At 44.1% G+C, this 26,624-nt stretch overlaps 1 protein-coding gene across 4 annotated transcripts in view; it reads right to left on the bottom strand.

Annotated features, from left to right (window-relative positions):
* The window catches only part of Osbpl1a (oxysterol binding protein like 1A), a 186,910-nt gene that overhangs the window by 45,629 nt on the left and 114,657 nt on the right, over positions 1 to 26,624 (bottom strand). For 3 of the 4 annotated variants that reach the window (XM_032886004.1, XM_032886005.1, XM_032886006.1), the window contains one exon: positions 16,258 to 16,414. The exons of the other annotated variant lie outside the window; for it this stretch is intronic. In XM_032886004.1, the coding sequence (XP_032741895.1) occupies positions 16,258 to 16,414 (157 nt within the window). The remainder of the gene's footprint in view (positions 1 to 16,257; positions 16,415 to 26,624) is intronic. 4 annotated transcript variants of the gene reach the window in all.

Genomic DNA, 26,624 nt, shown 5'->3' with positions numbered 1-26,624 from the left:
TTCTCCAACCCCATGACTGCCTGCATGATGCCATGCTTACTGCCATGATGACAATGGACTAAACCTCTGAACAATAAGCCAGTTAAATGTTTTCCTTTATAAAAGCTGCCATGGTCACGGAGTCTGTTCACAGCAACAGAACTAAGACAGGGACTGAGTGAAAGGCAGTTGTGGAAGGTTGTGCAGTGAGGAAGTATTTCACATCTCGATTGGCAGGTTAGGTATACGTGAATGTATGTTTGCCCCAAATTCCCAACATACACTCCTGACTATTTGTGTTTCCAATGGTTTGACAGTCTGTTTTGTGCTGCTAAGAACACAGGACTAAACAAGTACTAACAGCCTTTATTGGTTCATGGTTTAAAGGCTAAGCAAGGAAGGTGGCTGACATCTGGAAGGGTCAGCTACTGTGATGTAATACAGCAAAGGTACCTACCGTGTGAGAGGTCTCTGAAACCTTAACAGACAAGTTTCTGTTTGTGGTAGGTGGCAGTGAATATGAAGGCCCATAACTGGTTAAGGTGTGAGAAATGAGATACACACACAGGAACACACTACACAGACAGGCACGCATGCAGTCTCAGGACTATCCTAGAAGAGGGGGAGGAAGATCTTAAGAACCAGAGGCAGTGGGTGTTTTCTTCACAATAGCTACAACAGCACATACATGCTTAAGCCTGGTGAAATCCCAGTGTGGAGGGAGAAGGTGGGCATGACGTCCTACACAATAGCTGAAGAGCTATTATTAATGAGGGAGAGGGAGAGGTAGTTTTCTCTAAGGGTGTGGCCTTTGGTACGTCAACCATGCTCCAATGAATGTCACACACTTCAGCAGTATACTGGCAGCTCATCCTGAACTTACAGGGTTTTTAACAATGATGACGTAAGGCTGGGTGAGTATGGAGGGAGGGGTCTGGAGGGAGTGAGAGGAGAATGTGATCAAAGTACAGGTTTTAAATCTGTGGGTTTCATTGTGCACGCAAACCAAAATAGAACCTTCAAAATAATCTATGAATATACATTGGGGTTTGTGACCTTTTCTGGTCTTAGGATCAATTTAAATCTTACAAGTTATTGTGTCTCCAGAGAATTGACTTCCTTTTGATGTAGGCTATATTATTAACAAATCAGAAAAATTAAAATGTATACCTCTTTCATTTAGTAAGTTAATGATTTAATAACCACAACATCAGTACTGTTTAAAGCATACTCTCAGAAAAACACAAACAGCATCCTTCTCTCGGAAAGTCTTTAACACAGAGATTAACAAGTGAACTGGACCTCAAAGCTGTCTGTACTACGTTGTAGGACCTCATGCATCATACAGCTCAGAAATGCCTCAACACACTAAGAGCTAAAGATGGGCAAGGGGCAAATGTTTTGGTGGAACTATAAAAGCTGTAGATCCTTCAAACAAGACCAGGAAGTTCAAAGACCCCACTTTCCCAAACCACTTCCGTGAGGCTGGAGAGAGGGCCCAAGGGGCAGACCAACTGGTGCGCAAGCGCAGACCCTGGTGAACCTGGTATAGTAAGGAGTACACGCCTGCAGTCCCATGCTCACGCCTGCGGTCCCACGCTCCCGTGAGGCAGTAAGTAGCACCTGCCTGCAGTCCCACGCTCCTGTGGCACTATGGGAGAAGAGATGGGGAATTACTGTAAGCTCGCTGGCTTAGGTAGGCCAGGCTTAGGCAGCAACAAAAAAGGGACCCTGCCTCAAACAAGGACGAAATCAAAGACATATACTTGGGGTTTCTTCTGACCTCCACACAGGAGCCATGGCGCTTCACCCATACTCACACACTACCAACAACAATGAAGGAGAAAGCCTCCGAAGCAGACCCCTTTGGTAGACAGGCGATCCCCTTCTTTCATGTGCTTAAGTGTTTGGCCTGCGTGTGTGCTGTGTGCATGCGGTGCACTTAGAGGTCATAGAAGGCACCGGATCCTCTAGAACTGGTGTTACAGACAGTTGTGAGTCACCATGCAGGTATTAGAACTGAACCTGGCTTCTTTGGAAAAACTGCCAGTGCTCTTACCCACTGAGCCATCTCTTCAGCCCCTCACAGGATGTTTATAAAAAAACTTTATATCATCCTGTGTGAGGTAATCCAGACCCAAAAGAACATGCATGGTATGCACTCAGTTATAAGTGGATATTAGCCATAAAGTCCAGGATTAGCCATGCTACAATCCATAGACCCAAAGAACTGCAAATAACAAGAAGGGCCCAAAGGAGGATACTTCAGTCTTTCTCAGCGGGGAAATAAGATACATATCAGAGGTGGATGGAGGGAGAGGACTGGGTGGGAGAGGACGGGGAAGGAAACAGGATGGTGGGGTGTGGATAGGGTGTAGGAAAAGCAGGGGAGAAAGAACAGAAAAGACCTGGACGGGGTGGAGGGCCCCAGGGAGTCTGTGGGGAGTGACTCTAGCTGACAGTCTTAGCAGTGGGGGACATGGAGTCTGAAATGGCCACCTCTGGTAGTGAGGCACGACTCCCAGCAGAGAGATAAAGGGCAACCCACCCATAAAACCTTTGACCCGAAATGTGTAAGATATGTGGGGACACTGATGAAGCAGAGACAGAGGGAAGGCCCAACCAATGACCTCCCAGATTGAGACCACCATCTCACCAGACACTATTCACCTTTCACAGAGCCTTGCTCTGTTTTATTCAATTTCTGAATTATGGGGCTTGGGAGTTTTGTGGAAGAGTCGGAGAAAGGACCGAGGGATCCAAAGGACAGGGTCTCCACAGGAAGACCAACAGAATAAACTAACCTGGACCCTCTGGGACTCCCAGAGAATGAATCACCAACCAAAGAGCAAGCATGGGCTGGACCTACCCCTCCTACACCCACACCAAGATGTGCAGCTTGTTCTTCACATGGGTCCTCCAACAACTGGAGTGGGGGCTATCCTGAATCTGTTGCCTGTCTGTGAAATCTTCTCCTCTAGCCGGGCTGCCTTGTCTGACCTCAGTGGGAGAGGATGTGCATAGTCCTGCAGAGACTTGATGTGCCAGGATGGAGGGGATAACAGGTAGGGGGGTGTCCCCTTCTCAGAAGGGGAGGGGAATGAAGGGAGGAGCTGTGGGGGGGGGCTGGGAGGAGGAGGACACAGAGTGGGAAGCAACATGAATAAATAAATGGAAAAAAAAAAAAAAAAAAAACTCTAGACATGGCAGAAACTTTGAAAAAAGGTAGCAATCTATCCAAGCAACAAAAAATACTAATTAAATTCTACCATGATTGGGGTTGTATCAACACAATGTGAGGAATATTTACAATTACTATATCTCTGTGCAGTCTAGAAGTGGGTACTGGATCCCTGGAGCTGGAGTTACAGGCAGCAGGGAGCGACCTGACATGGGGATCAGGAAAAGAATTCAGGACCTCGCAGGAGCACCGAGTGCTACGTACAGCTGAGCCATCGCTCCAACTCCGCGTAACTACGCCCTTCCACTTACTGTAGAAGTGAGGATGGAAGTCAGGGCTTTGGGCTACATATGCACTCTATTGATCACCTACTCCGTCATCTCAGTATTTAAATCCAAGAGCAAAGCCAACCCCCTCAGAGTCGACAGGTAAGGAAGATGCAAGCTGACCAACATTTGAAACAACTCTCACACAGCCACAGGGTGTCTGCTCCAAAGTTCATGACTTAACCACAGGCTGTAAAATGCTGTCACTTCTCAATCTATGTAGCATCAATTAAAGTTTTGCTTATAATCGGAAATTTAAGATATTTAAAAGCATCTTACATATAAAAATATCTTCTACGTTTACCATATTCAAATCATCTCAATTAAAGTATCCATAATGTAACCACTCAATTCCGGAACAGTCCCTATCCCCGTCTTGGCAGAGCAGGCCTTCAGGTGGTCTTTAAAGATTATTACTATACTCTCCCTTCTTCATGACTGACACTGTCATGCACCACCCAGCTCGTCCCATGTGAACTGAAACATACATAGGAAGCACACATTTCTGTGTCTCCTAATGCTCTCTGATCCCTAGTTCGTACCAGCCGGGGAACTTATGGCTGAGTCTGACATAAAGGTGAAAGGTTAGCTCAGTAGCTGGGAATCTAACCTGATCTAAGATGTCTTAAACTAAAATTAGCTTCACATTTCAGATAAACACCTAAGGCACTAGACTATGTAACTTTTTATAGCTAGGCACCTTGAAATTTTCAAATAGCTGGTTTGCTCTTGTAGGATAATACTTTCGTGTAAACACCTAATATTTGACTTTACTGTGTATTTTGATAATAAGAGGCTATTTTCAATTTCTATAATGTGTGTGTGTGCACGCACATTGTGTGTGTGTGTGTGTGTGTGTGTGCGTACATGCGTGTGTAAGATGTGTGCAGCTGCTTTTAGAGGCTGGAAGATAAAGCTGGACCTCCTGCAGCTAGACTAAGTGGTGAGCTGACCAGTATGGGTGCTGGAAACCCAACTCCAGAAGAACAACACATGCTCTTAATCGCTGAGTTTCTTCTCCAGCCCCTCACTTTGGATCTTATAAATTATATGTGTAGAATCTGATTATCACTTTCAAGACCTAGTTCTCTGAAGTGAATAAGCTAGGTTCACTTTATCAATTTTAATGAATTTAAATCACATATAAAATGGTATGCATCTATTTTTATAGTAATTTCTAAAACTTGGAATTCATTATAATGAGTTACTTCCCTCATCTGTTAGTTGTTCCCATAGCTGCACTCATGGGAGAGGAGGTAAGACTATCCGATCTTCACGTCAGAAGAACGGCTGGAATGTCCATCTGAGCATGCGTGCTGGTTTAGTGAGAAACATCAGTGTGGGTACAGGGTTCTTACAGCCGGCTGCCTTCAGAGGTGAGCACATGCAGGAGGCAGGGAAAAGTGGTTTTTTCTGCTTACCCATGTCTACTGTCTAAGGGCCCATGTACTGAGCACCAGAGATGTGATCCACTAAACTGAAGAGAAAGCTGATCTTTTGGGCCTAAAGGAAGAGGCTCAAGGTCAGAGAAGGTGGGGCTGTGCACAGCCCTCAGCCATCTGTGTCTCCACTTTCCACTCCAGCATACCAAAGCCTGCAGCACGCACTGCTGGGGCACAGCTCTTCCACAGCAGCTCCTGTTCCCAGAGGACCTCAGGCTGTGTTGTTACTTGTAATTTTGTTGGTGTCAGAGTGAGGCCACTTTTCTTCATGACCTAGAAACCTATGCTAAGAACCTGAATGTACTCCAGGAGGGTTGGAAGCCTGGCTGTGGCACCGAGAGGTGAGGGGAGACCCAAGGAGCTTGCTTTCATAATGACGCTGAGTGCTTGGTGGGAACAAACAGTTGATCCCTGAACATAACTCTGCGATATGATGATTTTTTAATAGACTGTGAAGACACTGAAGACCAAGAGCGTAGATCTCTCTTTGAGATAAGCAGAAATTATTTAACAGCAAGTTACCAGAAGCAGAGAGAACGAGGGCAGAGGCACTCCCCTACAAGTGTGCCTGCGCTGCCTGCTGCTCTGAACTTTTCAGCCTAACTTCAAACCCACCTTCCTTCCAGAGTGAGCATAACAACGCCTTTGTTCTGAGGAGTCCAACATCCTGTTCTGACTTCCTTCAATGATGTGTGAAGCTTCTGACTGCTTCTCAGCAGAGGGGCTGCGTCTAGGACAGCTCAAGACCTGGCTCTTCCTGCTGGGCGCGCACAGCCTGTGGCAGGAGCTTCATTCTCCTGCTGACCACCACCCCTTTCTCAGAGCTCACTTCTGCTTCTGCGAGGTGACAGGGCCGTCCACAAATGGCCTTCTGAGAGTCTGCTTCTGCTGAGGCAGGCTGTGTTGATCACGGAGGAAAACAGCCCAAAGGCTTGACTTTCACTAGTACTAAGAAATGTGTATGTTACTGAACAAAGCTATTTCCATTAAAATGGCATCATTTTTAGCCCTTATTTGTGCATTCTTTCAAGAGCTCTGCTTTGGGTGGAAGCTGGCAGACAGGGCTAACAGGAAGATGGCATGCTCTGAGGCTATCTGTGGAGGGCATGCTTCTGTCCCACTCTTGTTTTAAGAGAAGCAACACTGTAAGTATGTTCCTTTCCCTACTTCCGGCTTAACAACCATTTGGGGGAAATCATTACATGGAAGCAGGAAACAGAATCAAAAGCTGAGGCAAATTACCTTGAGTCTCAGAATAGGATGTTTCTTTCTCTTACACGCCTCTGTTATTCTAAGTAGCTATTTAAAAGCCTAAAGTTTTATGATTACTTTGTGTCTGTGTATGTGTCTGTGGTGTACGTGTCTGTGGAAGGCCATCCTGCTGCCTTGCTCTTCCCCTGAGACAGGACGTCGGAGCCCAGAGTTAGACTGGCAGCTAGAGCGTCCTAGCAATCCTCTCTTGGCCAAGCCGAGCTCTCTGTGCTTCCCACCTGCCTACCTATGAATCAGAAAAACATTAAGAATCAAAAGGTAACGACATGGGTATTTTAAAGACACTAATTTATAATCTCGATGTAAGCATTAACCATCACTACTATGCACACACCGTGAAGAGCTCTGGACCCACAGGATGGGTGAGTCAGACTACCTCGGTCTTCAAACCCAGGCAGAGAGAGGCCCCACCCAATCCGCTACGACCTGCACTTGGCTCTGCTGAGCTTGGAATAGAAGCAGGTGAAGCCCAGATGGGGTAAATGCCTACCAAAGTCAGAAGCTATCGTACCCACAGGGCAGAAGTTGCACATTAAGCCAGGGACTCACTCCAGACCATGTTAGAAGACTTGAAACACAAAAGCATATAAGCAAAATGGGGCTGTAAAGAGCCCATAGTCTTTGGACCCCCGTTCCCTCACTGAAGCCCTCTCTGCTGAGAAATGAAGCTGAATCTGCATGGTTGTGTTCTCCGCGTGTTTCCTCTCAGGAAGCTATTGCACTGCACATCTTAGATCTTAACAGGAGCTGGGTACACCCTGCTCTACATACAGTGCTCCACTGCACATGGGAGCGGCACACGCTCGCCGCTCTGACTATTTTCCATATCCACATTAGTCCTAGAGGGCCAAACTGACTGCTGCCGTGTAGAGGAGTGGGCTATGGTGCCATGAGGAGGCACTGCCACACTCACAAGTGTGCCCTGGAGTATCTGCTGTGGTGAAACAGTTCACTATGAATTTCAAATCCTGACAGCGCAGGAATCATAGACACAGTGTTTTAAATGACGATCTCTTACCTAAGATCTTACAGGAACAGAAAAACAAAGTAACAAATATTTTAATGACTTCTGTGGTTTTTACAACAATGGCTTCTGTATTTTATTAACCTTGCAACTCCCCCCCCCTTTTTAAATCTGTAGCATTTTTTTTCCTGAGACAAAAAAAAAAAAAAATCCCTTCTGAGCTAACAAGCAAAGAAAACAAAACCACAGAACTCTAGGTAGGTCCCCTGAGGCAGTTCTCTTCTGGAGGCAAAATATGGATTGGCACAATTCCAAAGAGCAAAAGACACTTGAATGCAATCCTAGAGACCAAATCCCATGGGTCAGCAGACCTTAAGGTACCCAACCTATGACTTAAAACATAATGTACAGAGAATATCGATTAGGGCAGACCATTAGAAGACCATGTTATACCAAAAGGTATTTCCTGATGTTCAAAACCATGTGCTTATGAGTGTGGGTGGGGTGGGTGCAGGAGGACCACCTCAAATAAAGAGACAAAGCACTAAGCAAGACCAGAGAGAGGACCAGCAAGTGCAGAGAGATGCAGAAGGGATAAGAAAGAAAAAAGCACAATGGTGTATATGTGTGAAAATATCAATGAATGCTGTCACTTTGTATACTGATTTTAAAATTAGTTAAAAAATGTAACAACTGTATTCTGATAGGTACTTAATGACATCTTTGATACTGTAGGAACTAAAACTGTTTCATGAAACAAACTTGAAATAGAAACTGGATGCTTCCCTAAGAGACTGAGAAGGTCTCTGGATCAAGAGAAAGTAATGAGACCTCTGCCCAGGGAGAGGCAGTGTCAAGGGATGAAGGAAGGAGGGGCAGGCCTAAGGCTCTCAGCACCTCTTGTTTACATCACTGACAGTATACACTAGCTTGGCAGAGCCCAGCCGTGTGCTCTTATCCAAAGCAGCAGCAGCAGCAGCAGCAGCAGCAGCAGCAGCAGCAGCAGCAGCAGCAGCAGCAGCAGCAGCAGCAGCAGCCCCAGCTTCATTTAACCACACTATGAAATGACATGGAAATAAAGGACAGTGCACTTTAAAAATAGAGTTCTTAATCCATGCTTACCAGAAGAAAATCGTTTTCTCCTAGGATCAATGCTTTCAGCTGGTTTCCTCTTTTTCAAATGCCACTTTCAAAGGACAAACCTAACTTCTAAAATGTGTTTGAAGCCTGTTCACTTAAGTTAAAAGAAAGACTTGGGAGCTCACACCTGCCATCCCAGCACTCTAGAGGATGAGGCAGGAGGGTTGCTGTGAGTCTAGGACAAGCTTGGGTTACATAGTGAATTCTGGGCTAGCAAAGGCTACTTACAGTCTAGAACTCTACCACAGACAGACAGACAGAAAGACAGACAGACAGGAAAAGTAACCATGCATCCATTCTTCCTCCTATGTAACAGTCTTCTGTACCTGTGAGTAAAAACTCCCTAGATGCCTTGTGCAAATCACCTAATTGAAGCATCACCCATCAGTGAGGTTTACTTCACTCCTATTTTATAGACAGAGTTGAATTTAAAGAAATTATACCTTAGCCTGTGGTCAGGAAAGTGGCACCAGGTGGAATTCAAACCCCAAAGCTCTTAGTAACCACATTGTTATAGTGTACTGATACATCTTTTCCAGAAAGACTTATGTAGATACATCTTTTCCAGAAAGACTTATGTAGATGCAATTCAAGGCATTTTAAATTTAAAGGCATCATTGTTTAAACCATTCCAGTAAACCTATTTCCCACAATGAGGTTAAAAACAGAAATTCTGAGAATTATTTTTCTTTTTGAAATGGTTAGAAACGCCAAGTGTGATGGTATACAATTTTAATCCCAGCACACAGGAGGCAGAGGCTAGTGAATTTCTGTGAGTTCTGGGCCAGACCAGTCTAGATGGTGAGTTGTAGGTATTCTCGGTACACACAGAAAGATCCTATTAGAAAGAAAAGAAGCCTGAAAAACAGCTTTCCACACAGGAAAGTCAGTCTCCTTAATGACCATAAAAACTGGTGAATGTCAGCGTTCTTTCCAAAGAATGGTAAATGTTGGTTTTATTAACACTCTGTTATACTTCTGAACTCTCGGCCACTCTTAATATATCACAAATTTAAATGGAGTCATCTGTAATCTAAATGTGCATACATACATCTGTTCAGTTGCTCATAAATAATCTAGTTACAAACTAGGTTAAAAAAACAACAAAAACAAGATACCTAAAAATCTGGGGTTACTGTACATTATTAAGTGGAAAAAAAAAGGCCAAGTTACAATGTATCTTTTATGTACAGGCAAAACAAAAGTAGGGTAGTGAACTCGGTGTGATGAGCTAAAAATAGACCCTGGGCAGTGCTCAGCTGCTCTACACAGCATTTCCCGGTGAAATGAAGCTCCTCAGAGACAGCTGTCTCTGTGTCTAGAGCAGAAACTCAACAATGTAAGCGGCAATACCAGAAAGCAAGGTGACTCTCAAAGACAACACAAGTGTACTGGATGTGAACATAAGAAAGGATTGTTTATGATAATAAAGGGTTTGGGGACCTAGCAGGGAAGAGTCTGGGATGAAGATGGAGAACACACATTCGGCAGCACTTACGCCAAAATGGAAGCCACACAAAGAAAGTTAGAATAGTCCTAATTCTCAGGCACTCTGGGTCTTCTTTCTTCCTTTTCTTTCTTTCTTTCTTTTTGGTTTGTTTATTTATGTTTTGTTTTTATTTTTGAGAGAGTCTCCCCGTACCCCTCAGTCCTGGAACTCACTATGTAGGCCACTCAGGCCTCCAACTCACAGAGACCCTCCTGCCTCTGGTGGGGTGGAAGGTTTGCTTTACCACCTGGCACACTTCATGTTGTCCAGCACTGAGCTGAAGGTGTCTATTGTACCCCGTGATGAAAACTGGTTACAGCAATGCAACGCAGATTTTAATTATTCTTACAACAAAATATGTATGAGGGCAATGCACATGTTAATTAGCTAGACGTAGCTATTCTATGGGATGTATTTCAAAACATCATGCTGTATACAAGACATGCATATAATTTTTTTCAATTAAAATTTGTGTTCTGAAAATAAATAATGAAGACAATGTGTCTTAAGTTATTGGAAAGGAGATGGAGTTTCGGTGGAGCAAGGCATCGGCATGAGAAGTAATGATACCGTGATAAATATGCAAGGTTCACAGCAATACGCTCTATATTCCTAAGCATGCTTGAAATTTTATGCCATAAATTTTAAAAACTGAGATTATACATCTAAAAACCTAGTTTTTATTTTTTACAGCCTAGTTAGAGAATACTGGCATCTAGCTGTCTGTGTGGTTCATTCTAGCAGAGCTGCAGACTGTGGATGTTCTAGAAAACTGCTCATCTGCCCACAGGAAGCATCTATCTGTCCAGAACAGGCCAGGATAAGCTGTCAACTTTACATGGAAGTTCATCTTCACCATAGCTTCCTTACACAATGCCCAAGCTAACCACCACTAACTAACCACCTAACTAACCAACCAACAAACTAACTAAAGTACCTCTGGGCCACGAGGAGGCATCTCAGAAGCATGGGGAGGCCTGTGGGGTCCTGGACCTCAGTCCTGCTTCCAAAGATTGCTTCTCCACTACCTCTTTCCAGCTTAGCACAGGAATGGCTGAGCTCTACAAGCCATGATGCCAGTTTTCCTACAGAAATCCCTACCAATAAGCAGACCAACCTGCCTTTTGTTTCTTCCTAACATACCCGAAGTGACCCATGGCCTGCCAGCTTGTTCTTAGGTGAAGTTTTAAAATCTCTTGACTAATCCCTCTTGACTAGTCCCTCTTCACTGGTCCCTCTTGACTGGTCCCTCTTGACTGGTCCCTCTTGACTGGTCCCTCTTCACTGGTCCCTCTTCACTAGTCTTTCTTCATTGGTCCCTCTTCACTGGTCCCTCTTGACTAGTCCTTCTCTCCCTCTTTAGTCCCTCTTCACTAGTCCGTCTTCACTGGTCCCTCTTCACTGGTCCCTCTTCCTGGTCCCTCTTGACTAGTCTTTCTTCACTGGTCCCTCTTCACTGGTCCCTCTTGACTAGTCCTTCTTCACTAGTCCCTCTTTAGTCCCTCTTCACTGGTCCCTCTTCACTGGTCCCTCTTCACTGGTCCCTCTTCACTGGTCCCTCTTCACTCGTCCTTCTCTTCGACCTCTCTAGTCCTTCACTGGTCCCTCTTCACTGGTCCCTCTTGACTAGTTCCTCTTCACTGGTCCCTCTTCACTGGTCCCTCTTCACTGGTCCCTCTTCACTGGTCCCTCTTGACTAGTTCCTCTTCACTGGTCCCTCTTCACTGGTCCCTCTTCACTGGTCCCTCTTCACTGGTCCCTCTTCACTGGTCCCTCTTGACTAGTTCCTCTTCACTGGTCCCTCTTGACTAGTCCCATCTGTCAAGCTGGCACCCTTCTTTGTGGGGAGGATTCGGAATGTGATTTTGTAGATGAATGATGTCCTATAACCTGAGCAGATTGCTGAGATTGAAGTCACTTCTTCAGCTGCTGCCATCTAAGTTGCCAATGTGTTCCAGGTGCCCCATGTGCACTGGCCTCCAGGAGCAGGCACTGCAGTTTACTGACTCAGCCTGCAGGCCAGCACAGCGGAGCCCTCGCCCAACCTCCACTGCTGACAGGACCGCCCCACTGAGCTGCTATGGGAGGCTGTTCTTAGTGCTCTGTGGGGTGTTCAGCTGGTCGGGGATGACCCATGCCTAAACTGCTCGAAGCTCTCTCCTGTTGCTCTCTTCTTTCACCCCAGACATCTACCTTCAAGGCAAGAGAGAGCAGACTCCCTGCTCTCCCCAGACCCTCCCCAGAAGGGTCTACAAACCTGCCGAATTCTAGGCAAAGTGTCTCTCTCTTTCTCTGATGGCTCCAGTGTAGTGAGAATTTTAGTTTCTTTAAAAACCCAGTTATATTATATTATATTATATATTATATTATATTATATATGTATTTTTATATGTATATTATATGTATATTTTTATATGTATTTTTTAATCCAAGGAGTGAGATATGGATTTACCTCAGATTGTCCACAGCCACTACGATTGTTTCATATTCTAGAAAGGGTGTGATTTTTGCCAGCTGCAGACAGTTTGTTTGGAATTCTGAGGACCCCTGAGAAGATGTAAATGTGAGTACCTCAGGGGGGTGCGGCTGCTGCAGCATTTGTGACTACATTTGCCACTGCAGGACTGCTGTTTTGCTGGACTGGTGGCTGAAAATGTCCTGACTACAGAGACTGGACTTGCTTCAGGGAACTCAATGCTCTTAATCAGCAGGAAGTAGTCTAAAGAGGTCTATGCCTCTTTCTCCTCTAACCTTCGTTCTCTCCTACCTAGTGTTAGGGGTTGGAAGGGACTGGGGTGGAATAAGGGTCGGAAGGGTGGTAGATAATAGAACCCAATAAAGCGGCCCAAAAAGCGCGGGTGTACAGCTCCAGTGAGGATAGAATCTGTACTAAATACTTCACGTTTTCTCAATACTTTTATACTTCTGGAAAATACTGACATAGATTACATTTTTTAACTTATTTACTTCAACTTGTCTGTGAATCTCTAGAATAAAATCTTCATACACAAAACACAACTGTTAACAACAGTCCTCTCCCTTCGGCTTCCTAATAACTCATATCATACACAGTCATGGAGAGCAGAGAAGGTACCAACTACACGGGGGCTTGACCATCACATATCTCGGCATAACAAACGCTTGCAATCCACAGCCATGCTTAAGACGGAGCTTCTCCCAAATTTACAGATAAGGGAGCTTGCGTTAATTAACGTCAGATGAAATAAACAATCTACCACTCCTACTGTGAGAAATCTTTCCCTATCTCAAAATTATGAAGATGTTTTAAGTTTCACATTTAGGTGTTTGGTTCATCTTGAATTTATGATTATATGCAGTTATGCCTTGGGATCTATGCAGCATCAGTTCTAAGGCCCCAGTTCCTGATATCAGCTGTATAAAATGAGTCCTATGTGCACAGAAACCTACATTCTGTGTATTTAAATGCTCTCTAGATTACTTGTAATATCTATCATGAAACAATTATTTCAACTTTTGAAAGTACTTTCCATATATAGTAGTTTAAACCTGTAGATAGTGACCTGGAGACAGGGAGGGACCCCTGACTATGAGAGAGTTCATTGCTTATCCTCCCTGTAGTAGATAATTACTAATTATTCCATCCCCCCCATTTTTTTCCTCACTGCTCTGTCGTCCCAGCTTTATTAAAAGACCAGCTTTCCCCACTTGATGTTTTTTCTACAGGTCAGTCTATTTCCTAGAAAAGTCTAAACTAAGTACTTTGTCACAGATCTTGACATTCAGTAGAGAAAACAGTATCCTTTCACGTGATCTGGTTCCTGGGTTTGACTCTTGAAATCCCTATGTGCTTCAGTATACACTTCAGAACCCACTTCACAGCTTCCAAGGAAAACGAATGCAACTTGAACTGAAATCATATTATATCTACAGATCAATCTGACAAGAGGACCTTTATGACAATGAGTATTCATTTTCAAAATTATCAGTACCTTTTTCTTACTGAGTAGGTGGGGTTTTTGGGGGTGGCTAAAATTAATAAGCTTGACTTCCAGTAGTTGCTCCAAATATTTCTTTTCCTCTAGTTTTAATTCCAGTTTCTGTTGATAATTCACAAAAACGTAATTCTGTATGCAACAACCTTGTCAAATACTTTTACTAACTCTCATAATTTTTCTATGGATACTAAGTGTCTTCTATGTAGACAAATAAGTCATCTGTGGATAACGATAATTTTATTTCTCAAGTTTTTATGTGTTGAGAGCTATGGACTCTCAATTAAAATTTTTTTAAAAAATTAATGAATAAAAATCATGTCTGATTTTGATGTTGCGGCTGTCTTAAGGTCTCACCTCTAAGCATTTGCTACAGCTGTTGAGCACCCCCTCTGCTGCAGTCTCTGAAACACTTGCTAATTTGAGGCAAGTTCATCTGCTAGAAAGCATCACTGTGTCCTCTAATGTGTGGATGCTGCTGAGACACTGAATGGCATTCTCAGGCCCTCCTGGGTCCAGCAATTGATTACTGCCTACTTTGCATTTTTACATTATATCCAGTGACACACTGAAATCTAGAGCTAAACCTTTACCAAGGAGAACTATTTGGGGAAAAGTACTAAAAGAAATTTGGGGAAAAGTTCAAGAGAAATTAGGTACAAGTACAGAGAACTTCTCGTTTAGAATCTGACCCAGATGTCAAAAAAAGCCTTGTCAATATAACTCAATGCAGTATGGTGGTGGCTGAGCACTGACCTATCAACTAAAGTATGTTTTGTATCAGAAAAAAATGGTACTGTCTAATGAATGGAGTAAGAATTTAATCATTGTTAAATTATCTTTCTATTGGACAAATAGCTTCATGAAAAATTAGAAAAATGGTTGAAAATACTTTTAAAATTATCAGTATATCAGTTAAAATGAGCTTATAATCAGTAAAGTTTCTCATTTCTTATTTGAAAACAAAAAAGCGATTTATAATCCATATATACCCACATATCCCCTGGCTAGAGGTGAGTCTTACAAAACATGGGCATTTTCCAAGCCTGCAGTTATTAAGGCTTCTGACAATTTCCAAAGTTCTCTATTTCTGTTGAAACAGAGTAACAGAAGAACAAGTCATTACACTTTCAATTTTAAAAGGATGCCCCTTACTTATAAATGAAACTTTTCTGGTTAGGTCTCTAGTTACTTATGTCTTCTCTCCCTACAACTTGGCCTGAACTGATCTGTGTATCTGGGTATGATTAAGAGAGCAGAATTCATTAGTACCGCATAATCACTCTGAATACAAAATGGCTACCGCCTGGTGACAGCACACATACAGAAGGTTGAAGGCCAGAGGCAAGTCCCAGAGGCCATAGCACAGAGCAGCTGCTTGACCTCGGCACCGAACTTATTTGGGTATTTTAATAACTATCGCAAGAACTCAGTTTGTTTTTTATTTTCCCAAATATTTTGCTTGTTTTGTCCCTGAGAACACATGTGTTTAGCGACTGGCTGTGTCTCTTAGAGATACCCATCTTGGGTTTACTAGGAGGCAGTTCAGGTCCTGGACACACATCAGTCCTATCTGCCAAAGGCGCTGCTCACCAGGGAAAAGAGCTGCAGAAGGCACTACTAGCCGCACCCTATGTAGCAGAGAAGCCATTAAAGCGTAAGAACCAACAAGGGAAATCTGCTGTGATCCAGGGAGTTTCTACGTCAGTGTCACACGAACTTTAAAAATCCACTTGTATTTTCTAAAAGAAATGCAAACTTAGAAAAACTTTTTTTAAACAAGGGACTGCACACAGAGCAGCACTGGACAATGCTTGTCCTTGACACTGCTTGAGGCAGCCGTGGTCAGAAGTGTGGTGTTATAAAACACACAGAAGACTGTTGGAGAAAGTAACCACGCGCATCTCCTCATGGAGACAACAGAAGAACCTACTTGACCGAAACATCAGAAACCAGAGAACTGTGGTGTCTGTTACATCTCATCATGTGGGACCATCTCCAACACGAACCCACTGGGGAAATGAAGCACTAATGTCATTACAGCATATAAAATGAAGGTGCTCAGCAAATCCTGGACCTCAGTAACAGCCTTTGTTTAAATTTAACTAGATTGTGACCGCAGGCTGGCAACATTACGACTCGCTCTTAAAACCAACAAGAAGATCAAATGACTGGGAACCAAAATAGCACTGGGAGGCAGAGTCATGAAAGATGGATGGTGAGCGGGGACCAGAGCATCAGTGTCAGTGGGCGGCTCTGAGCGCCTCACTCCCAGATCAAGGACTAGACCTCCCTGAAAGCCTGGCTGCCGAAGCCAGCCTCTGCCCTGAACTTACAGGGGACATCCCTCCAAGTGGAAGACAAAGAAAGTACTTCCACTCCTGCCTCGGAAGTGGCACAGCAAGCAGCAGGACTGGGGAGGAAGCAGAGAGAGGGAAGTACTGGGTTTCCAGCTCAGGCTGCGTGGTGATGACGGACTGGGGGCCATACCTGTGCTTTTTAATGCCGTTGGAGAGCGCATCTCCTCCGCCACAGTCCTTCCCTTCCGACATTCTGTGCTTCCTGCTGTTCACAGGCGCTTCGTTCTCTTCAAAGGCACGTGCTGTCACAGCTTCCAGACACGTCAGCGACCCCTCGGACTCGGACCCTGTGGCAGAGCAGGCTCATGATGAATGTCCTGAACCCGGGTGCAAGGCTTCACTAACAATGGACATCTCCCTCAACGCATCGGGCTGTGAGCAGCCTATTCTGTCCTCGCTCAATCCGTCCGCAAACACCTCCTCAGGGATTTCAGAGAAGCCGCTCTCACTGTGGCTCACATGGATTTATGTGACAGATGCACACTTATATAAAGTTACAGTTAAACTGATTTTATACACTTAGAGACAGCCAAAGACTACTGAGTCCTTTAAGAAATCGTATTCCGTACTCTTCCCACCTCCAAATTTCTATTCTCTTCCTTCTCAAGGCATCTTAACTTTAGCATACCCAAAAAAGGTTCAATTTTAAAAACTTGTATATAAAGGAACATCTACAGCACTGCTCTTATGACAAGTCTACGTCACATCAAATCCTGCAATAACAAGAGTAAAGGTAATTTGAGGAATACATGTAACAGCATGGCTCTGCCATGATCCATCTGAATTTCGGTGTCCATACATGAATTGTGAGGCAGTTGTTCTAAGGACATTTCTAGTTGCCTAGGTACTCAGAATGGAGCCATCTGCTTGCTGGGAACCGAGAAGCTGATTCACTTCTGTACCATCCTCAGCAGCTGCTGAGGTCCTCACGGTCCATGTCGTCACCGAGCATCCTGGGGATGCCTGCAAAAGGTGAGGCCAGGCTCTGGATGCTAACAATCTCCTGGCTTGCAAGTGGGAACTTGGGATCCAAACCCCCGTTTTCTGACTCCTCACTGAAGAGTTTGTTTCAGCTCAAAGCAGTAGCCACTCATTCTCCAGGAGCCTTTTGACAGGAGGCCTCTGTTTCTAGTTAAACACTATTCAAAGATGGTCTGTGACCTCCCATTTGACTCTACCCACTTGTGCTCAGCTCTGAGGAACCTGCCTTGCACAGCTGGAACAACCGGATTGGTGCGTGTCAGTGCTGGCTCTCGGCTGTTACGCATGTACTCAGCCCAGCAGCAAGCACCTTAGGCTTTTTCCTCTACTACATGCTAGCACTTGGCTCCATGTATGGAGTCATACTGCGATCCCATTAAGTTGATTCAGAAAGAAACTGGGACACAGTGCCATTTGTACCATAGCTGCTTGTATCATGTAGGATACCTTGAGTCCCGACTTGCAGAAAGGCCACAGTTCTGTTCTCTCTCACTCCTCACAATACAACATACACTACAAGTCCTCCCACACACACTGTTACACTGTTAGTTTTAATATGCTTGGTCCAGGGAGTGGCACTACTAGGAGGTGTGGCCTTGTTGAAGGAAATGTGCCACTGTAGGGGTGGGCAAAGAGAGCTTCCTCCTAGCTGCCTGAGGATACTGGTCTCCTCCTGGTTGCCTTCTTGGCTCCTTCTCTAGCGCTATGCCTGCTTGGATGCTGTCATGCTTCCTGCCATGATAATTGACTGAACCTCTGAAACTGTAAGCCAGCCCCAATTAAATATTGTCCTCTATAAAAGTTGCTTGGTCATGGTGTCTCTTCACAGCAATGGAAACCCAAACTAGGATACCACAGTTTTAGCTCCTTGAAGTCAATTATAGTTCAGCAACTATATAAAAGATTCTAGAAACCATTTGTAAGCTTTAAATTGTGTGCACCGAGGTGACAGTACCTAATGTCACCTTGGTCCTGAGGGATGGGGTGGTAAACACTTCTAACAGGAGCTTCAGGAGCAAGCCTGAGTCAAAGCTTGGGAAAACACTGGCTAGGAGAGGTTCATGAGCTTCATGCCTGCATCCTGTATCAGTAAACTATTCTGGGTAAACTATTGCAAATTTCAAGAGTTAGACAGCTTTGTCTTAGAATGATTTGAAATGCATTTGTACTATGTAATTTAGATGTCAAAAATAAAAAAGCAATCAAGCAATCCTTAGATTTTTTTTTTTTCTGAAACACTGCTACGCACAGGATACTCTGTGTTTGAAATTTAAGAGACACGAGTGACAGGAAAGGACTTTCCTACTTAAAAAGCTTTTGTCCTTTTTTTTTTTTTTTTAACTAAAAAGATGTGTGGTAAACAGTAAACAAGAGATAGGTAAGCGTTTCCATGAGCAAAGGCAGACTTTCTCCAAGCTGAGGCCCCACTTTCATGGGTACTGGTCATTTTAGAAATATGCACATGGGGCCACCATGCTCTTCCCAGGAAGACAGATCAGATGGCACTGCAGACACTTGTCCTCTCTGGCTAGTGGTACCTGGCCGCTCCCTGTGTCCCTTCTCTTTGTCATCTTTCTGTTCTTCCCTTCCTCTTTCTTGCCCTTATGTCCTCCCCAACTCTCTACTTCCATACCTCCTCCCCAACTCCCTACTCCCTTACCTCCTCCCCAACTCCCTACTTCCTTACCTCCCCCCCAACTTCCTACTTCCTTACCTCCTCCAACTCTCTACTTCCTCTACTTCCTTACCTCCCCAACTCTCTACTTCCTTACCTCCCCAACTCTCTACTTCCTTACCTCCCCACCTCTCTACTTCCTTACCTCCCCAACTCTCTACTTCCTTACCTCCTCCCCAACTCCCTACTTCCTTACCTCCCCCCCAACTCCCTACTTCCTTACCTCCTCCAACTCTTCCTTCCCTCCTCCAACTCTCTACTTCCCTTACCTCCCCAACTCTCTACTTCCTTACCTCCTCCCAACTCTCTACTTCCCACCTCCTCCCCAACTCTCTACTTCCTTACCTCCCCAACCCTCTCTTCCTTACCTCCTCCCCAACCTCTACTTCCTTACCTCCTCCCCAACTCTCTACTTCCTTACCTCCCCAACTCTCTACTTCCTTACCTCCCCAACTCTCTACTTCCTTACCTCCTCCCCAACTCTCTACTTCCTTACCTCCTCCCCAACTCTCTACTTCCTTACCTCCCCAACTCTCTACTTCCTTACCTCCCCAACTCTCTACTTCCTTACCTCCTCCCCAATTCTCTACTTCCTACCTCCTCCCCAACTCTCTACTTCCTTACCTCCTCTCCAACTCTCTACTTCCTTACCTCCTCCCCAACTCCCTACTTCCTTACCTCCTCCTCTGTCGGACTATCAGTTAAAAAGCTCTGACAAAGGTTACTAGGGAGTCCAGTGGCCATTTTTCAATACTAATTGTGAATCATCTACCATCTCTGACTCTGCTCAATTCACCCCTCCCTTCCTAGGAGCCATGTGCAAAGCTGGCACAAGAGCTTCCCAAACCTGGCCGCTGCCCACAGTCTGGCGGACGTGCACTGTGTGAGAAACGAATCTGCTCAGTAAATTGTTGCAGGTGCAGTAACGCAAGTCAGAATGAGGACAGCGGCCATCAGACGCCAGTCCACTCTCAGAGACAGTGTCAGTGAAGTGCTGAGTAAGCTGACTAGAAGACAGACAGGGAGGAGAATGGCAGAGTCACATCACAGTGACCGTCCCAGGTAAGAAGTATGAGCCAGTACTGCAGCAACAAGATGCTTATCAAACAGCAGAGGAATATACAGGAAGGAGCGTGCCTCATATACATACGACATAGGATTTAAAAAAGGCAGCGAAAGCAGGCAGAGGACAGAGAGGATAAAAAACAGATCAGGGGTAGCATCCTTCTGTGTTATATTGGAGGTAACTGAGCTTCCCTTTCTAGCAACTGCTTTTTACCTCATGGGTATGCTGAGCCATGAAGTTGATCATGTATGAAGGCAGACATTGCAGCATCCTTGGCAAGTGCAGAACTTCATGCAAGCAGTGCAGTACTAGCTGGCCCTAGTCCTTCAGCATAGCAAAGACCGCTCTCCCTAGGACCAGGGCCTATTCTTCATGGACACACCCTAAACACAAACACACCACCCATTTCCAGAGCCACGCTGTTTCAAAAGGAGACGCAGTTCCAAACTGTTCGATCTCTCAATTACACGCTTCCTTTTCTAAGACTTGCCCTGATGGTGGTGTCTCCACAGTGATAGAATATAACTGGGATGTGACAGGCATGACCATTAAAGGAGATGCTTCTCATGCTTCTCACCGAGTGAGCAGCTCTGCTTCAGCGGGTGCTTGCATCATGATATGTTCTGTACTGTGGGCCCAAAAGTGAGATGGCCAACTGATAGGGAGTCCAGGAAGCCTTGCCTCGTTAAGTGAATCATCTCAGGTGCTTGTTACAGTGACCAAAGCGGACACACTCAGATGGGAATGGTGACAGCAGTGTGAATAGACCTAATCCTACCACACGGCATGCTCACTGCTTAGAGAGGATGATCAATTTATATTTATAAATTTTACAATAAAAAAGTAACAACAAAAACACAAAGACAAAAAGGTAGCTCCAAACAGAAACCTGAGAGGCCAAAGGTCTTACACACTTACTACATGAACTGCATTCTGGTCCGATCAGCTCTGACTCGTTATCACTCGCATAAGATCATATGCGATCATAACTGCTCCCACTGACTTTACTAATCCCATTGATTTTTTAAATATTTTTAAATGTAATCACAAAAAGTTGAATTTAACAGTATATAGTTAGATTCATACCATTTAGCCATTTACCTTTTTTCTGAAATTTCCCCTGCAATTATGATCCTATAATATGCAAATGAACCCACTGATGCCTCACTGGTCCCTGAAAAATAGAGCAAGGGGACTCTAATATTTCTGGCGTCACTCCTAGATCTCCTTCAGGACAACTGGGAATATCCATCGGGTGTAAAGACAGTGACTGGGAAACGTGGTGTAGTTTCTAAAGAAGTCAGTGAGCTGCCATGGAAGTTATCGTTTACAAAAAAAGGACTGCAACAAAACACAATGGAGAAGCGGAGGGTCACAACATCTCCGGCTAAAGTAAACAGTAGTAACATTAATGGAAGGGTGGAGACAAGATGAAGCCCTCTAACATGTTTAATGTAATGATTCAAATGTTTAAAGCTCTAATCATATTAGAATTCAGAACCAGTCTCAACACGGATCAGATTGAACGTGGCACTGTGGTTAGGCTATGAAGTATCCACTGCTCTTGTGGGTCAAAGGCTACCTTCAGAGAAGTGATTACACAGATGGGCTCTGTCTAAGCTGCATCCATCCCCCTGCTATCCACTGAGGGCAGGGTGGAAGGCGGGGCCTGAAGAAGAAAGCAGAGTACTAGGGACTTGACTTTAAAGAATGTATCCTGTTCCTGGTACCCACACATTGCCCCTTGCCCTCTTCCCAGCCATTATGCAGTGAGCAATGTCTTCAGTCATAGATTCCATTCTATTAAAGACATTATGATGTTCTGTGTCACTGTAGGCCAAATGACATTGAGCCAGTCAACTCTGGTTTAAAACAAACCTTCTCTTAATTGACTTGCTCAGGCATTTTGTCACAGTGACAAAATGTGACTAACACAGTCCCTTTTCTAACCAAAATTGCATGGGCCAAGGACTGTGACTGGGTTATGGTGGCTCCAACATCACTCTAGAACTAAGATAATCCCTACCTTTGCCTTTTCAGAGTACAAGAGAGTTCCAGATGCTGACTAATTAGTCCTTCCTCCCATTAAAAGGCTAGAAGAGGAGGTCAGAAAGTTTACACTATAAACTTGCCAATCATTCTCCTGGGCTGTCCTGATAAGCAGTTGGACATGATCTTTGAAAACTAGCCCAAGAACAAGCAAGACCAAAGCAGAAGACTTGGAAGAACTGTGGACAGCATGAGAATCATGCTTCCTCCTCTTAAGGTTACAGGAAGGGGAAGAAACGCAGGCTCAATTTAAAGTTTTCATTGTTAATGTTTATCCATGAACTAGAGCTGTTCTTAAAATGCCTGAAACAAACCAAGGAATAGCTTTAAATGTCAGTACCACAATTTTATTTGGCCGTAGGTATAACTGCATTTGGCTGTAGTATAACTGTAGGTATTAAAAAATATAATTAAAAAATAAATAAGTGAGCAGAACAAAGAAATAAAACTCACCACAATCCTAACTTAAATTATGAACTGAAAATAAGATGATTCCGGTGGTTGCCAAGAGACTGCTGTAGTAATTTATAAGGGACTGAGGGAGAGCATGAGGCAGCATCTTGGCCATGTATATGGGTCACAGACATTCTAGACACCCTCCTCATAGGAAGTCTGAGGTCAAAAGCTTCTTAAAAGTACTTGCTGGTCCCAAAGGAATAAGTCTATTCTGTTTTCTTTCAAATTCTTTGCATGTAGTTGAAGAATTACATGAACCACAACAACATGCTTTGGAAAACCTTAATGTACCTGAGTACAAAATCTCACGTTCCCGATTAGTCTTGGTTGACAGACTCTTCTACATGAAGGTCACAGATGTGTCTAAGAATTCTGCAGCTGAAGCCCAGTTACAGAGAAACTGTACTTTGGAAGGGAGTTTCACGTGACCAACAAACACACCAGCTAAAAACTAGCTTCAGAGACAGTTTGGAGAGCTTAATGAGATATTGCTGGTGCCCTCCAAGGACTCGACATTCATAACAACAGAAGACAGACATAAGCACATCTGCAAGCACACGTTTGAGACTTTTGAGAATGTGGGGGGAGCTGCTCTTAGGAAAGGCAGGGCCAGCTTCTGAAAAAACCTGACAGACAGACTTCAGTAGGAAGGATAAAGCCAATGACTTCAAGGCAAGGCAGAACACTGGTGTCAGTGAGAACTGGATGGTGAAGGTATGTGGCCAAGATGGCATGGCACAGCCAGAGAAGAGGGTAGTCACAGAGAAAGACAGAGTCCTCAGAGACTAGTGTTACACAAGGTCAGACTTGAACCCATGGGTGACAGGAGCCAACAATTATCTTACAGGATGATGACTAACATTTGATTTAGACTTTGCATATGGCCCTGATACATCATTTCCTATGATACTCTAACTACAGGCTTGGATTAAAATCACAGAAAGGATTTAAGAATTTGGGAGTCCCAATGTCCAACATCAGTTTCTCTGAGTCAAAATCAGACTGGTAGGACAGTACTGTACCTGGGGCCTCTAGAGAGGACCCTTGAGTTACTTTTCCCACCCAGATGGGTATAGGTGTTGCAAGTTCCTAATCCAATTTCTAGCTACCTCCATGTCACCTTTCTTCATGTAGCTATGTAATCTGCCTTCTTGCCTCTTATGAGAGCATTTGTGAAAGGACTTTGACAGAACCCAGAATTCTGACAGCCTCTATACTACAAAGACCCTAATCAATCATATCTGCAAAGATCATATTGTGCAAATGAGGTACTGTTTACAAGTTCTAGCAATTATGTGGGCATATGTCTAGAGGTCTGCTTCTCAGTACACCTAGGGACATAATGTGTGAAAAACAGATAAAGAATGTGAATAGGAGTCCTATCAGGAGAGCAGTGTCATATCTGTCGGATCAAAAGGAGAGAGTGGCTAAGGTACCAGAGGTGAGTGAAGATTAGACAAGGATAGCTCTTCTCACTTGCTCAATTCATATTTGCTGAGCACTTCTTTAACTAACATCTTTGAACCGAACAAAAGTACCTTCCCCGATTAAGTAGCTTATTGTCTAGTTATGTGCAATCAACAAACAGATGCTTATTATGTGAAAGACATTACCAGAATAGAAAACAACTGTAATTATTTCCATTAAACAGAAAAGCCAGGAAGTGAGATATTAAGCACAACAGACTATAGATGCCTTGGTTAAGAGACTTCCAAGAAGAAAGAACAAAAACAGAGGCCTGAGGGCACACATGGCAAATCCAAGACCTAGCATTGGCTCAGTATGACTGGAATGAGAGAGGTGACAAGGCAGGTGTGAGAAAGGGGAAAAGAACCAGGTCCTAAAGATGCTGGCGCTTACTGGAGGGCTCTGTGCAAAGGCAATGCAGATCCATGCCTACAAAGGATTCCTCAGCATCCAGTACTAAAACACTGTGAGGACAAAGGTACCAGCAGGGAGACCAGTTGGAGAGCTACTGAGACAAGGCAGCTGACACACAAAAGGAGGATGGGAGCAGGTAGATGAAGCATACATGTCCAGATTCTGCTGTTCTTTAAAGGTCAATCTGACAGGATTTAATGATGGGTGGGATGTGGAAAATAAAAGTCTCTTGTGGATCATGCAAGGGTTCAACACTGGCCTCTGTGAATGGTAATGCAGACCCTCCATTTACCAAGGTGCAGAAGTCAAACTTGTGGGAGGGACAGTGTGCAGGAACTCAGGATCTCTCTCATAGCCACCTAATGGCATGTAGGCATCCCCAGTAGACAGTTAAATACTACAGCAAGGTAAGTGTTAGGATGAGTTGGGGATCCTGATGAAGACTGAGGCTGGAGACACGGACCTGGTAGTTATCAAAATGGGGGCAAAGTCTAAAGGCATGGAATCAAGGCCACATGGGCTGTGATGTACACCTGAGTCCCCAAGGAATTGTAAAAGTGTGAATTCTTTCTTCTGCCTCTGAACTGGGCCCCAGGTTTTATGTAATTACTAAACTCTCAGGAGATCTTCATGTTACTGGTCTGGAGACTACATGGAGAGCAGTAATGGCTTATTAAGTCTTGACAGAGCAACACCATGTTGTCACAAAGTTCACACTTTAGAAAGTTCCATGTTTCAAGTGAGTTTTCTGTGGGCCATACTTATAGCTTTGCTTGGGCATCTGTGGTTCCACTGACCCATGGCAGAACAAGCACAAGTCTAGAGCGTGAACAAGGAAAAAGAACGGGTTCATTGCTGTGGGACGAGTGTGGAGAAGGCGTCTAGTGATGAGGGAAAAGAGCATTTAGAATGTCTGTTGTAAAAAAAAAAAAAAAAAAAGAAAAGAAAAAAGAATGTCTGTTGTCAATCCATGAGCACAGGCGGTCTTTCCATCTTCTGAAGTCTTCTTTAATTTCTTCAGAGACTTGAAGTTCTTGTCATACAGATCTTTCACTTGGTTACAGTCACACTGGGGTATTTTATATTATTGGGACTATTGTGAAGGGTGTTGGTTCCCTAATTTCTTTCTCAGCCTCTTTATCCTTTGAGTAGAGGAAGGCTACTGATTTGTCTGAGTTAATCTTATACCCAGCCACTTTGCTGAAATTTTTTATCAGGTTTAGTAGTTCTCTGGCGGAACTTTTGGAGTCACTTATGTATACATCATATCATCTGCAAATAGTGATATTTTGACTTCTTCCTTTCCAATCTGTATCCCTTTGACCTCCTTTTGTTGTCTAATTCCTCTGGCTAGAACTTTGAGTACCATATAGAATAGGTAGGGAAAGAATGGGCAGCCTTGTCTAGTCCCTGATTTTAGTGGGATTGCTTCAAGTTTCTCTCCATTTAGTTTGATGTTGGCTACTGATTTGCTGTATATGGCTTTTACCATGTTTAGGTATGGGCCTTGAATTCCTGATCTTTCCAAGACTTTTAACACAAATGGGTGTTGAATTTTTTCAAATGCTTTCTCAGCATCTAATGAAATGATCATGTGGTTTTGTTCTTTCAGTTTGTTTATATAATGGATTATGTTGATGGTTTTCCGTATATTGAACCATCCCTGCATCCCTGGAATGAAGCCTACTTGATCATAGTGGATGATTTTTTTGATGTGCTCTTGGATTCGGTTTATAGAATTTTATTGAGTATTTTTGCATCAATATTCATAAAAAATGGTCTGAAGTTCTCTTTGTTGGGTCTTTCTGTTGTTTAGGTATAAAGGTAATTGTGGCTTCAGAGAACAAATTAGGTAGTGCTCCCCTGAGAGCTCCCAGAGACTAAACCACCAACCAAAGACTACACATGGAGGGACCCCATGGCTCCAGCTGCATATGTAGCAGAGGATGGCCTTATCTGGAATCAATAGGAAGAGAGGCCCTGGGTCCTGTGATGACTCAATGCTCCAGTGTAGGGGAATGCCAGGGCAGTGAGGGGGAGTGGGTGGGAGGGTGGGGGAGCACCCTCATAGAAGCAGAGGGAGGGGGAATGGGGTAGGGGGTTGGGGAGGGGAAACTGGGAAAGGGGATAACATAAAAGTGTAAATAAATAAAATGTTCAATTAAAAAAAAGAATGTCTCTTGTAAGCATGCACAAAGAAGAGCAGTGGAAGCCCAGGAGCAGTCAATGGCCCAGGACAGATGTGAGGACAAGGAGACACGTGACTGGGTAAAGAACGATGCCTTTATGTGGATGACAGAGGTTAGAACACCAGGCACGGAGCGGCTGACTTCAGTAAAGGACTGTGGCTGTGATAATCACCATGACCAAAAATAAGGGAGGTCTCTCA

The sequence above is a fragment of the Rattus rattus genome, chromosome 15 (genome assembly GCF_011064425.1).
Source record: "Rattus rattus isolate New Zealand chromosome 15, Rrattus_CSIRO_v1, whole genome shotgun sequence".
Lineage (NCBI taxonomy): Eukaryota > Metazoa > Chordata > Mammalia > Rodentia > Muridae > Rattus > Rattus rattus.
The sequence above is the reverse complement of the archived record's forward strand: the minus strand, read 5'-3'. Positions and strand labels throughout refer to the sequence as shown.